Here is a 15081-nt window from a genome sequence, read left to right as displayed (position 1 = left end):
CTCGCCACCTAGTTTTCCACCCATTTTGCCACTTAGGCAGGCGAATATTTAAGGTTGTCTCTACTTCCAGCTGCTTCAAGAGCAAGTGTGAACGTAGTCCAAGAGCTGCGCTCACAGCATCCTCAGTCTACTTTCCTTTGTGTTGCGCCTCAGCTAGGGAGTGCCGCGCCATTAAATACAGCCGCCCTGGCTTTTCTGACAGCAGCGACGACAGCAGGGACTGGCAGTGCATGCACCGACCACTTACCGGAAGCATCGAAATGTCCAGTGTTATAAGTGGGAAAATTATGAGAAACTGTGCGGGAGCCGCCACTGCACGGTGTCCGGAATGCGAACAACTGCACCCTTTTTCGAAGAACGAATCCGCTCGCTGTTTGCAGCCACTGCCAGAGGCACACACGCCAAAGCCATTCTGGTGCAGCATGGTGCAATTTCGGTCAATTTTCTGTGTTTGGAACAGTTTGGCACAAGAATTGGCATTTGTATCAAAATGGCGCAATTGGCGCAGGAGTACCACTCCCGCCCACCACTCCCTCCTCCCACCCTCCTCTTACATGCTTGATCGCATTGCTGTGAGCTCGCTCCACTCCCACCTTTCTCCTTGCTGGCAGGAAGATGGCACTTGTCAAGTTACCATCCTCCTAGACTCACACTCACTCGCACTCAAAGCCTACAGCGCGCGGAGATCAATAGGATCTATCTTGCTGCACTTGGACTTTATACGGAACATGACTCTGCTCCGCTTTGGCGGTCGCTCTTGGTCGCGCAGTACGCAATTTGAGAGGTGTGTTCACAAGCAGCCACTTGTAATTTAACCATTCGACCATCTGAGTCCGCAGAAGCTTTCATTTACTCTCTTGATATTTCTTTACTGCTGCAGCAAAATATTGTTATATTGAAGTTTGTTATATGGAGGTTTAACTCTATTTTGTTGTCACAAGAACTGCATTGTTGCAGAATTTCGTTATCCCAAGTTCTGACTGTACTTAAATTTTATCTTTCATGCTTATAAATAAGTGCAGTCACTGATAGATTTTTCTTAAACAGAAGGAAAGTAAAATTTTTATTGTTGTTGGGAAATCAGAAAATAAAAAGGAATTTCAATGAGAAAAGAAATCTTATTTTGCTGAACTTGAGAGTCGGCGACCAAAAATATATGGTTCCATGCCATATAGACAATATCTTCGCATTGGTGGCAAGAAGCGAGAAAGACTGCGAAGCTTTCATGTTCACTCCACCGCTGTGGCTGATAGTGCTGCCTGCAGTGGGATGACACTTTCATGAAGAGCACTGGCAGGGGAAAGCGAATGCTTCAACTGCCTCTCCCTTTAACGCATCTCTGAAGCTTGAGATTAAGCGAACTCCACTACTGAAGGAGCGGAAAGACAGCGCAAATAAAACCACAACTACCTTGGCTTGTCTAACCATTACGTGCGCCGCAGATTTATCTTCAAGGTAAGGCGTACTGACAGCCCTGCACAGCCACGGCTGTGCTAGAGGAAGCGATGCCAGCTGCCGCGGAGGGCACCTACTGCTTTCAATCAAGCGTGCCTTGTGCATTCTCTTGTTTACATGGGATGTAGTGGCCAGAAAACATACGAGATTGCAGTTCGGCGATGTGCTGAACGTTGGTGCTGAAAAATCGTGTTTTCGAGGAATATATGAAATCGTAAAACTAAAGCATAACTGTATCCAGCCATTTTTTTGTGTTCTCAAATGCCAACGTTAGCGCTGAGAAATTCTAAGGAACGAGATCGTTTTAACGAGGTTCTATTGTATAAGTGAATTTTGTCTTCAGGTGCTACTTTATGGCAGCATAAATTTTGGCTTGTGGCGTGTCTTCATGGCAGCATGGTCCATTGCTGTTAAATTTTTCTAAGTCTTAGTGCAGGATTATATGCACAAAAATATGATATGCCTCACCTGCCAGAATTTATTAGTTGCTACAATCTGTGCTATGGTGTTAAATGTAGACCACCGGAAATATGATGCTGCTGCCGCCATATTGAAACTGCAATTGAATCTATCAGCCTCGCACATAAAGCGCGGGTAACTTTGAGGCTAAGGATTCTGGGGAAATAACCTCGCTTATTCAAATACATATAGTAATCTTGTCAGCTCAATAAATCATTTAGTAGAGGGTCAGTGTCCATCTTGTCAGCTTCGCACAGATTTTTTTTTTTTTTTCGAAGAGGTCAATTATCATCTGTCATGAAGGGAGGGGCCTCACCTGCGCATCACCAGGTAGAGGGTGGCATTGCGCCCGCAGCCTTGGGGGTGCAGGCGAGGAGACAGTGCGCTGGGCCAGAGCACGGTGGCACCAGGCAGCAGGGACACCGAGTCCGCAAATGCCACTGGCATCTCCACTACATTTGCGTGGGGGGGCAAACGGCAGCGCCACCTGTTGTTCACCAAGCAGCAGCACAGATTGCTCTAGAAACATTCAACCCTTTTAATGTAGAAAAGTAAAAGTGAAAAAAGATGCTTACACAGGCATGCTTTTGTTGTCTGTTTCACATACAGTCACCAACCGATAAATTCGACAGCGATAATACGGACATACTCGGTAATTCTGACAGCTTCACATCACCGCCAATAGCCCCATAGCCTTAATGTGTAAAGACAACCGATACTTTGCCGATACGTGTGGGACATCAAAACAAAAGACAGAGCAAGCCAAACACACCGAACACAATATTTTTTTCTCGTGAGTACATTACGTGCACTGAAACAGTTTCTGCCATATTAGTAATGAACAATACCATTAATATTGGCAAGTTTGCAGCAATAATGTAGCCATGTCCACTTTGAGGGGACAGAAACAGAGATGGGCACGTTTAGCTGCCAGTGACAAAAACACGTGGCGGGCATGCTGCGAAAACTGCAGCATTTGTCTTCACTACAATCCTAATATGGGACGTTTCTGCTAAGGGTTGGCGAATGTCTTAGCTGTGTTACAAGTGCTAGCGTATGGATAGGGTACACTTCTAACGTATCAATGCAAATGTGGCTACTGTCGTTGGTGCCCGTGATTTGTTGCGTGCCTAAGAGTGCAGACGAGAGGAACCAAAAGACGTTTTTTTGCTGTTGTTGTTGACCACAACCATTATAAAGCTTACAAATAATAAAGCCAAGGCAAGTTTGGTTGTAGATTTTTTGTTCTTGGAAGTGCAGAAAGTGATGAAAGGAACGAAACGGGGCATCTGCTTAAGAATCTGTTCAGTGCGTGCAGACCACTTGGTAAATCTTGAATAGTCGTTCGCATAGCATTCGACAGATGGTAAGCACGATCACCATCAGCTAGACTTTGCACCGACATATCGCTGTGACTAGTTCTGGGTGTGATCATTACGTGGGAAAGAAAAAAAAAAAATAGAATTTTGCCGACAAAATTCAGGGGTGCGATCATTACGTGACTGCTATCATTATGCAAGTAAATACGGTGTGTCTTGAACTTTTATAGGATAACAGTGCACATTTCATTCTTAACAATTACAATTGCACAGCCAGTATCACATCAATTAAAAACATCTTCGCAACTTCCACCTCTTCATCAGTATTTCCACCTTTTATTTTTCATAAGATGTGCCATATATTTACTCACCTAATGAGCGCACTTTCTTCGCAGAAAAATTTACGCGAAGTTGGAGGATGTGTTCGTTATGCAGGGTAAAATTTAGAAAATTTTTTTTCCCGTGGCCACTTCTAAAGTAGAAGACATACGATATAGTTCAGCTTCCGATATGGCGCGACCAGATCCGAAGCGTTTAGCCGTGCCATAGTGCTGGGCTGGATGTTCAGCATGCAACAAACTGGGCAGATTTTCATCGTTCGACTCATCCGACAACCACACCATCATTTGGTCGCAGCCAATGACAGCGCAGCTAGCGTGTGATGTTCTCCGACGTTCCCTCCAAAGAGGTAGCATTAGTAAGGCAGTTTCTCGCCGCTCTGATCCCCCCGGTTCAGGTGTTCACCTGCATTGCTGATCATGGTGTCACAAAAATAGGGTACGATTTGTTTCTGACCTGAAACAACTACTAATGGAATAAAATTACCTTGAAAGTGCACCTGTTCTGCAAAGCAGTGCCCGGTACTAAGCCACTGGCAACATGGGCAGCCGCGATGCGAAGGCCTTCCGCAGGTGACAGCACACACCAACCGTCTCAGCGAGGCTGCTCACTTAGCTTGCATGTTTGTTCTTTGCATTGATGGCACCGAGTAAACCAATAGGATTTATTTTTGCAAGACATAAGTGTCCAATACTTAATCATGTTGGTGAAATAGGCACTCTTTTAACGACTTAGGCTGGAATGCAAGCATCACTGGCCACAATGTCTGCTGAGCTAGGCCTACTGGCCCTGTAATTGGCAGTCAAAGGAGCCGTCAGTGGATGTTGTTGTGAAATGTTTGTCATGGCATGATTATAGGCATAATTATACTGACAGGCAAGCATGATTCAGGCATAATTATATTGACAATATGCATGCAAAGTGAAGCAGCAACAGTTGTTTGTTTTGTACCTCTTGACAAGGATATGGAGTCTTAAGGTGTACAAGCCGAGGTGCTGAATTTGGCAGAGCTGATATGGGTGTCACACGGTGTAAATTTGATCGAATTTCGTGTGAAAACCACAATGTGCAATGCTTATCTGAGAATACAAGCCATTTAGTGGGGTTTGTCGATCTCCAGTAACTTGTATAGCTGCAGTGAGAAAAGCTCACTGAACTAACTTCAAACTGCAGTGAGTTAAACCACTAGGCACCATCACTACTGTGTACGAAGCTGTGTTCCAACAAAAATTCAAACACAGCTTTGCCGTACTGAATGTGCCGCAAGCACTTCTGAAGTACTGCCTGCCCAATAACCTTGGTGCCATGGCGGACAACGCCATTCACAAGAGTGACGTCAGCAATGACAACGAGTAAATTGTGCATGCACATGTCTTTACACTGCATATTGTGACAGCAACTCATAGTAGCGATGAATAAAATGCCCGCTTTTATGCGTTGTTTCCCATTTCTCTGCAGTACCACTTCACAATTATAATCGTAATACAAATTTTTCTTTTTTTGAGAGACGAAAAGTTGCCCCCTAACATTATATCCGTGGTCACTATTACTTTTCGTGCAAATAGGCACTGCAACTACCATATTTACTCGGGTCTAAGCCGATACCTGGAAATCTAAAAGCCTAAAAGAATAAAAAATCCTACAGTGTAAGCCAACCAAAAAAAAAAGGACTAGCCTTTTGAAGTCTCAAACAATGTTTATTTCGGACACGTGACACTAGCAATGAATATGCTATAGCTTACTGCATGCAACCAGTAACTTATCATCATCCATGTCAAAATCATTGGATTCCTCATTGATCTCCTCCTCCCACAATGGAGGAGAGCAATGAGTAGTGATACAACACTTCCTAAACATGCACATGATGACAGCAGCCAGGATGTCCTCCCATGCAGATGGAATCTAGCTTGCCACCTGCCCTAGCAATGTGCGCTTGATGTGACCGGACAGCCGTACGGGCCAAATCCTCGAATCTAAGCCAACCCACGAGCTTTATCCCACCGTTTTTTTTTTTTAGTCGGTTTACAGTCAAATAAACATGGTGCTTGGGAGGTGCCGATTTTCCATGCAAATGAGCATGATGCTGTCCATATTCTTTCTAAGGATTACTAGAGACGATTAGAGAGTGAATGCATAAGATGTACGAAATAAACAGTTACTACAACTGTCTATCTTATTTTATTTATATATTACAGCAGACCAATACAGCGGTCCAGCCAGGAGGTAAAAGAAAGCACTATATAAATGACAACATAAAAGGAAACTACAAAACATTAAAGAACATTGAAAAAATATCTACAGCCTTTCTGCAAAGTCAAGGAAGAAAAAGCACTTAGTCAAAACAACACAAAAATAGTATAATGCACTATAACATTAAATACCAAAGAAATAGTCAAGTTTTTGCACAATACCACTGGAAGTGAAAATATCCTGTGGTGATAGAATTCCACACTGTCCCTGCTCCTGGAGAAAGAGCACTTACAGGCATTCACTCTAGCAAATGTACACAAGTGATACTGGCACAACTGGCACTGCACGAGGAACAGGTGCGGCTCTGTCCAGACACTCACGAGCCTGCGGGCAGCAGCTGGTTGACCAGCACGGGCAGGCACTCCTTCTGCAGCGAGTCCCAGATGGAGGCTGCATTGGAGGCTGCATAGTAGTTGAAGAGGACCTTGACGGCCAGGTCAAAGGGGGGCCCATCACTTGCCAACTCCTTCATGGCAGCCGCAGGGGAAAACTCTGCAACACCCACGCACACACACAGGCCAATTTGCATCAGGAATGAATGAGTGAATGAATCTTGAGTACAATCTCAAGAAAGGTGCCAGAGCAAAGGGCACACAGTGCCTGACAGGGGCCCCTGTACCCGTAAAATATGCGTGTATTATGCATTATTTAGTGGCAGTTCATTGGCAGTGAGTGAACACACATAACGTTACATATTTTCACACATTAAACATGAGTTTACACAGGAACTTAGATCAATAGAAATTGACAAATTATTGGGTTACAGTTGGTTTACTAATATAGACGGTGAAATAATAACTGTTCCCCTTTTCTCCCTCTTCCCCTTTCCTCTCCCTGTCAACAAGCAGTAAAGTAAAGGTTGTACATGTAAATTACCATAGTACACTAAAATGCAGCATATGACCATGAGCGTGCATGCATGCAAGTCAAATAGAAAGAAAAGGAAAAAAAACAATTTATAATATATTTATGTTACACTAATCACTCTCTCAAACGCTGTGTTAAAAGCCATCCCAGCGAGAGCATCACTGTTGTAGCAGCAGCAGTTGCATTCTCAAGCACGCATCTAAGCAAACTTCCTTGGTTTCACAGGCTAGCTGCGTCGGCTGTCCCTTGGATAGCTGCGGTGACTACCTGGCTGGTCATCCTTGCATCTACATGTGACTGCGTGGCACCGACTACCCTGCTGGTCTCGACGCGCACTCCGCTGAAACCACCCCCAAGCTGCACTCTACACAGTCCGGATTCCTGCCATAAAAGCCATTCCAGCGAGAGCATCACTGCAGTTGCATTCTCAAGCACGCATCTAAGCAAACTTCCTTGGTTTCACAGGTCGGTTGCTTTTATTCTCGATAATTTTTAGAATTTGTCAATTCCTGCAAGTGCTGCTGCTACTATTGTTGTTGCTATCATTTTTCCCTGCTTCTGTGCTCACATTGTGTTCACTATTTAGCCATCCTCGTAATGCCGACAAATGCTGAACTTTGTAAGCGAATGGGCGATCTAGAAGCTATATTCAAACATTGGTTGAATGAATTAGTCGACCGGCTTGTTATTAGCATACAAACTAAGCTTCAGGACACAGGCTTAGACGTTGGTGCAATGAGAACTGAAGTTGCTCGCATGGATGATAGCCTAAAGCTCCTAAACGAAGTAGTCGAGTCAACCCGATTTCAACAGCTTGAGTTACCTGCGGCAAATCGATCTCTGAAAGCAGAAAACGAGGCCCTTCATAGGAAAGTCGCTGACCTTGAGCAAAACTCAAGATTAAATATCTTGAAAATAAAGGGGGTGCCCTGTACCTAGGGGGAGGATAGTACTGCAATACTGACTGCCATCAGCAACAAAACCAACTGTACAGTCTCAGCCACTGATGTCGACACAGTTCATCGCTGTGGGCATGCGCGACTCTCGCGCGTCCCCTGATATTTTTCCTGCATAGCGTGTCTCCTGTAATCCGGCTTCGCGGCGTGGCCTGGCGCTTGCCACGATCGGAGTGGTTGAGGCGCAGTACGAGAGATGGCGCGAGTGTAGCGCTGCTCACGCCGCCGAGAGGCGGGTTACTTGGGCGTCGAAAGACAAGGCGCTCTCTGTTGGGTTCGGAACAGCAAGCAGCATGGACGTGCCGTGCCGCGCGTGCGCCGATCCATGCTTCTGCGAGACCGTCTCGCGTGGCCGCCTTGGAATGCGCCTCTGTTCGCGTGACCGTACGTGCGAACAACCAGGTGTTGGGATCCAGCATGGGGTGAACATATTCGCTCGCTATCCGGTCGCGGTGAGTCGGACTTCTAGATTTGTCGCGCGCCCATCGGCATGTTTTGGGGATAGCAACTCGGCTAGCAGGCATTGATCTATGAAAGGTGCAATAAATGCCCTTGTGATTGTTTGCACTACTGTGCTGTCGATCCTTTGTCCCAAGAGTATGGGAGGAGAAACCCACATCGCGTATCAGCAAAGTCTGGTCCAAAGAATATAATCATGCAGTTTTGCTCTTGAGCAAAAAAAACTGAATTCATGAAGAAGGCGTGAAGAGCTCTACTGAATACCCGAAGAATAGGGTTTTCAGGAGAGCACTTGCGGGCGATATTTGTCAATGAGCATCTATTGCCAGACAATAAGCATTTGTTCTCCAGGACGCTTGCCTTAAAGGAAAAAGGTTGGTAGTTCATCTGGACGAAAAATTGTCAGATCAAAGTACAGAAATATCCAGATAGTCGGGTATTTCGCATCGATTCTGATCTATCTATCATTACCTAACTCTGCATAAGCCTTCCAACTTTCAATTTTTAAGTTGTGTCCAATGGCTTCGTACTTTTTACCTGAAGAACTTGAGGCTTATTTTTCCTCACACTGCCAAATTATTATCCTCTACCCGCCATAATTTGTCTGTCATTTGCATTACTGACACCAGGCTCTCCGCATCTCACAATAACTTGTACAGCTTTCCTTCGTAATCTGAATACTGGCACCGTGATGACAGTAATCATGGTGGTGCTGCTATTTTTGTATCCTCAGAATCGCATTTTCATAGGCGATCTGACGTGACACTCAACGAGGCGAACTGTGAATGTGTCTGGGTCGAATTTGACGATACATTTTTTTCACAAGATAAGAAAAACCTAATAGTTGGCTGCATCTATCATTCACCCTCATCATCTGGAAGCGTGTTCTGCTTAGCCCTAGGTAATTTGCTGCATAATTTACATTCGAACAGAAAAATGTCATTATCATGGGCGATATTAATATTAACCTTTTAGATACATCCAACCCACTACTTAATGATTACGTTAGATGCTTAAATGGGTTTGGATATGAAAACGTAATTACTGTTCCAACACGTCCCACGAATAAACAGGGCACGCTTATCGACCACATATCATCCAATCTTCTTACTAACCCTCACTGTGGTGTTGTCGAAGCTTCAACAACTGATCATTACTCAACATTCGTGTGCTTAACTTCTACTGCTGGCATTACCGATGCAAGCTTCACCAGAAAGAAGTTTAATTCGTCAATTTTTAATCAATTAATTGCCGCTTCAGACTGGTCACCAGTAATGGTATGTGATAACCCTGAAACTGCCTGTAACACATTCTCACAAATAATTTCTAATGCTATTTGAGATTCCACGGTACTAATGAATTGTAAAAAACTGTTTTCAGCTCCTCGTAACCTGTGGTTATCCACCAGTTTGCTAAATTGCTTAAGGAAAAAAGATAACCTTTACAGAAAAACAAAAAAACAGCCATTTAACACTGCACTTCACGAGAGGTATAATAAATATTCTAACTTACTAGGAAATCTACTCAAACAGGCAAAATGACGTATTATGAAAATGGAATTAAGTTTGCAGGCAATAATGTCAAAAAGCAATGGAAAGTATTAAACACTTTTTTAGGTCGATTCAATGATAATTCCGAAATAACTATGATACAATCGGGGGATCTTCTTTTTGATAATTCCTTGGACATTGCAAACTCCTTCATTAATTTCTTCTGTGCAGATAATGAAGGGTGCGATGATTCATTGACCGAGACTTACCCCCGTGTACCTTATAGCTTTTTCCTTCATCCTGCGAAACCTGAAGACATATTCACAGTCATTTCCAGTCTAAAAAATACAGGGCCTGGTCTTGATGACTTCAGCCCATCTCTCATAAAAATGATAGCGTACCTAATATCTGAAATCATCTGTCACATAGTGAACCTTATCTTTAAAACAGGAATCTATCCCAGTTCTTTGAAAAAGGCCAAAATAATTCCTGTTTTAAAGAAGGCAGATAAGCGTCTAACATCTAACTACCGCCCTATTGCTTCGTTTTGAAGAAGCGAAGAGTCGCAGCCTAGTTCAACAGTTTACGCGTCTACCCAATACCGCAGTTTCATCAACATTCGAAGACATTTGTCCACTGCTTGAGCCCACCTCCTCTCGAGAACGTCGTACTATCGTTCAGCGAGAAATCGAAGCAGCGTCCCCTGCCACGCCAGTGATGCAGTGCTTTGACAATTCCTGACCGCTTGTGTCTTTTATCCAGTCGGTCATTCACCGAGAACTTGCCAATGTGGGCCTTCCGTTCATCTGCTCCACCAGCCGTCCTGACTTTGCTTCGTCTGCTGCCTCTGCCCCTGCTCATTGGAGCCAATACGGTCCATATCCGAGCTATCGCAACCCGGCCGAATGGCGCACACATGACGATAGACCCATCTGCTTTTACTGTGGACATGTGGGCCACATCTCTCGCCACTGTCAAAGTTCCTGGCCAGCCCACTCTCGAACAAGCTATCCCGCCAACCGCCGCTCCCCACTGAATCCTCGCCCACCATCACTCTCCACCGAGGTTGAAGACGCACCTGACAATGCTCGAGCCACCGCAACTAGTCGCTTGCCATCACCACATAGTCGCCGCTCCCATTCGCCCGAGCTGCATCGCTTTCCATCCCCAGCTTACCATCACCGCTCTCCGATGGGCAACTAACTGGGGCAGCTCCTGGAGGTGACGCTGCTCTAGAACCCCGGCCTGAAATTCCTTTGCTGACCCTGCCTACTGATCGGAACCTTCTGGACTTGGACGGTTTGCCCGTTACAGCACTCATCGACACTACAGCCGAAATTTCCATCATGCGTGTGATGTTTCGAGCGCGTTTGAAGGAAGTACTTATTCCTGCTCCGACTTGACTGCTCCAGCTCGCCAATGGTGGAACGCCAGCTGTGCTTGGAATGTGCACAGCTCATGCCAGTGTCGCTGGTTGCCACACGTCCGTTTTGTTTAGTGTGCTCGAATGTTGCCTTCACAATGTGATCCTCGGACCCGACTTTTTGGCCACCCATTTTGCTCTGATTGACTGTTCAGCCAGTGTTCTACAACTTGACGTACCCCTACCTGTTCCCATTGATGTTCCTGCTCAAGCTCCAACTCAGCTTTGTTCCGTTTATTTTATTCGCCTGCCATCTCTAGCAGCAACCTGCATCCCTGTTTTAACCTGCCAACCTGTACCTGATGGAGACTATGTCCTTACTCCTGCGACTTCAGTCCTGCTTTCTTACAATGTCTCTTCCCACACACCATCATTTCTGTTGCGGACAATCAGGCATGTCTTCCCATCCTAGATTTTGGACAGTGCCCACAAGTACTTCTTTGAGGCATGTCTCTTGCCACGTTGTCATCGTCACACAAGTGCCACATTTCCGTTCTATCTGTTGCGCCGTCCTTGACCGATGCCCATTCTGCGCCTTCTGCATCTGCCCGACTGACGACTTTACAAAGATGATTGCACCGGACCACTCAACCCAACAAGCTGCAGAGATCCATGGCCTCCTCGAGTCCTACTCCGACATTTTCGACCTGAACAATCGCCCTTTGTGTCAAACTATGGTCATGAAGCATCGTATAAATACCGGCGATGCAGCACCTCTTCGCTGACGCCCATACCGGGTGTCGCCCTCTGAGCGACAAGTTATCCAGGGCGAGGTTGACAAGATGCTTGCCAAAAGGATTATTGAACACTCTTCCAGGCTATGGGCTTCCCCTGTCGTTTTCGTCAAAAAGAAGGATAACAGCTGGCGATTCTGCGTTGACTATCATCATCTAAACGCGATCACCAAGAAGGATGCATATTCACTTCCCCGCATTGACGATGCTCTGGACTGTCTCCATGGCGCCACTTATTTTTCATCTATAGACCTTCGCTCTGGATATTGGCAAATTGCCGTGGATGAAATGGACCGTGAAAAGACTGCATTCGTCACACCAGACGGCCTATATCAGTTCCGGGTAATGCCTTTTGGCTTGTGCAATGTCCCGGGAACCTTTGAACAGATAATAGACATGCCCTTGCGTGGTTTGAAATGGTCCATCTGTTTGTGCTACTTGGATGGTGTCATCGTATTCTCTTCCACTTTTCCGACTCATCTTGAAAGACTTTCATCTGTTCTTTCTGTTTTTCACACCGCTGGCTTGCAGCTCAACTCTTCCAGGTGCCACTTCGGTTACCACCAAATAGCCATGCTCGGACATCTCATCTGTTCGTCAGGCATTCGCCCCGACTCCGCTAAAGTTCATGCTGTGCATAATTTCTCCGTACCAACTTGTGCCAAAGATGTTCGCAGCTTTATTGGCCTTTGCTCTTACTTCTGCAGGTTTGTTGAAAATTTCGCCTATGTTGCCCGTCCCCTGACTGACCTCCTGAAGAAAGACGTTCCTTTCTGTTGGGGCTCTGAACAAGTGTCTGCTTTCTCGCAGCTCATCACGTGGCTCACCACACCTCCTGTTCTCGCCCATTTTGACGCCTCCGCTCAGACAGAAATCTGCACTGATGCCAGTGGCTACAGCATCGGCGCAATTTTAGCTCAATGCCAGTGTGGGCGCAACTGCGTTATCGCCTACGCCAGCCACCTCCTCTCTCCCACCGAGCGCAAGTGTCTCACCCTCATTTGGGCGGTGGGCAAGCTCTGACCCTACATATATGGTCGACCATTTACAATTACAACTGATCACCATGCCCTTTGTTGGCTTTCCTTCCTCAAGGATCGCACCGGACGCCTTGGTCGCTGGACCCTACGGCTGCAGGAATACACATACACTGTGGTCTACAAGTCGGTAGTCTACATCAGGATGCCGACTGCCTGTCTCTTCATCTCGTCAGTGCACCGGACGGGTTAGTGGATGTCGCACCGATCTGCATTCTTTCGCTCTCCACCTTGAAAGACATTGGTGCTGAACAATGACGCAATGAATCGTTACAGCACCCTGACGGGCCCGAGCTCCTAACCATCATTCCGTCTCATCTGCAACAGATTGTACTGAAGCAACTGCACGATGTTCCCACCGCTGGACACCTTGGCGTCACGCGGACCTATGACCGAATTCGGCGACGGTTTTTCTGTCCCCATCTCAACCGCTCCGTCCGGCACTATGTTGCTGTGTGTGAGTCGTGTCAACGCTGGAAAAGACCAGCTGTGCCTCCTGCCGCTCTGCTGCAGCCTTTGGATATAGCGACCGACCATCTTTTTCGCGTTAGCATTGATCTTTTCGGACCATTCCCTATATCAAATGACGGAAATAGGTAGATTGCCGTCGCTACGGACTATACAACTCGCTATGCCATTACTAGAGCCCTACCGACCAGCTGCGCTACAGACGTCGCTGCTTTCTTGCTTCACGACATAATTTTACACCTCGGTGCACCTTTGTCAACTTCGCACAAATCGCGGAAGATACTTTCTTGCCAAAGTCATAGACGACCTACTTCGATCATGTGCTACTGAACACAAACTTACTTACCACCAAGCTTACCATTCTCAAACTAACGGTCTTACCAAATGCCTGAACCGCACATTAACTGACATGCTAGCAATTCATGTTTCCTCCGATCATCGCGATTGGGACATTGCTCCACCATTTGTCACGTTTGCCTACAATTCCTTGTGCCATGACACAGCTGGCTATTCACCCTTCTATCTCTTCTTTGGCCCTGAGTCGACTTTGCCTGTCGAGACTCTCCTTTTGATCACACTCGACTTGCCGACATAGTACACTCGGGATGTCACAGCCACAGCGACCCAAGCACGACAGATTGCCCGCATTCGTCTTTATGTTTCACAGAAACGCGAGAAGTGCTTTTATGATCAGTGCCATCACGACGTGGACTACGAACCAGGTGCTCTTGTGCTAGTTTGGTATCCAACTCGGTGTGTTGGTCTTTTGGAGAAATTCCTCTCGCGCTACTATGGCCCTTACCGCATTCTTCACCAGGTGACCCCTGTCGCATATGAAGTGTCTCTGCTGGATGCCACAGTGCATCATCCACGTCAGCCGTCTCAAACCTTACCTTTCTCAGACTGATGAGCCGCACCAATAAGGCGCTTTTTCCAATGGGGGTGTTGTCACAGTCGGTAATGTGGAAAGAAGAGGACGCTAATGGTGGCCTTGGAGACGAAGAAGAGTTTAGTGTTATCGCTGCTCTATGCTTGTTGGTTCAGCCATTAAAAGCCGTCTGTGCATAGACGCCCGCTTCTCCCTTCCCGTAACAATACTGTTAATATCGGCAAGTTTGCAACAATAACGTAGCCATGTCCTCTTTGAGGGGACAGAAACGGAGACGGGTGCGCTTAGCTGCCAGTGACATAGAAACACATGGCAGGCATGCTGCGGTAACTGCAGCATTTGTCTTCACTGTTGTCCTAATACAGCATGTTTCGCTCTGCTAAGGGTGGGCGAATATCTTAGCTGCATTACGAGCATCAGCATATGAATAGGGTACACTTCAAACGTATCAGTGTAAATGTGGCCACTATCGTTGCCACTCGCGATTTTTTGCGTGCCCAAGAGTGCGGACGAGAAGAATTGAAAGGTGCCCTTTATGTTGTTGTTGTTGTTGTTGACCAAAACCATTATGAAGCCTACAAATACTAAAGCCGAGGCAAGTTTGGTTGCAGATTTTTTTTTCATAGAAGTGCGGAAAGTGATGAGAGGAATGAAATTGTGCATCTGCTTAAGAATGTTGGGTGCGTGCAGACCGCTTGGTATGTCTTCAAAAGTCGTTCACGTAGCATTTGACAGATGGTAAGCGCGATCATCATTAGCTAGACTTGGTGCACAACATATTGCGGCGACAAGTTCAGGGTGCGATTATTAGACAAGAAAGAAAAAAATAGAATTTTGACGACAAAATTCAGGGGTGGGATAATTATGCAAGTAAATACGGTAATGTGTACATTCCATGAAAGGTGCTCTTGGAAGCAAACACCAAGAAACTTTTGC

The 15081-nt window shown here is 46.0% G+C and overlaps 1 protein-coding gene across 1 annotated transcript in view; it reads right to left on the bottom strand.

The window, feature by feature from the left end:
* Nucleotides 1-15081, bottom strand: part of LOC142576612 (serine/threonine-protein kinase Pink1, mitochondrial-like) — a 90751-nt gene that overhangs the window by 40048 nt on the left and 35622 nt on the right. Inside the window, exons 4-5 of the mRNA XM_075686813.1 lie at nt 6143-6314; nt 2231-2401 (exon numbers count right to left, since the gene is read on the bottom strand). Of these exons, the coding sequence (XP_075542928.1) occupies nt 2231-2401; nt 6143-6314 (343 nt within the window). The remainder of the gene's footprint in view (nt 1-2230; nt 2402-6142; nt 6315-15081) is intronic.

Source organism: Dermacentor variabilis, chromosome 3 (assembly GCF_050947875.1).
Source record: "Dermacentor variabilis isolate Ectoservices chromosome 3, ASM5094787v1, whole genome shotgun sequence".
NCBI classification, from domain to species: domain Eukaryota; kingdom Metazoa; phylum Arthropoda; class Arachnida; order Ixodida; family Ixodidae; genus Dermacentor; species Dermacentor variabilis.
The sequence above is the reverse complement of the archived record's forward strand: the minus strand, read 5'-3'. Positions and strand labels throughout refer to the sequence as shown.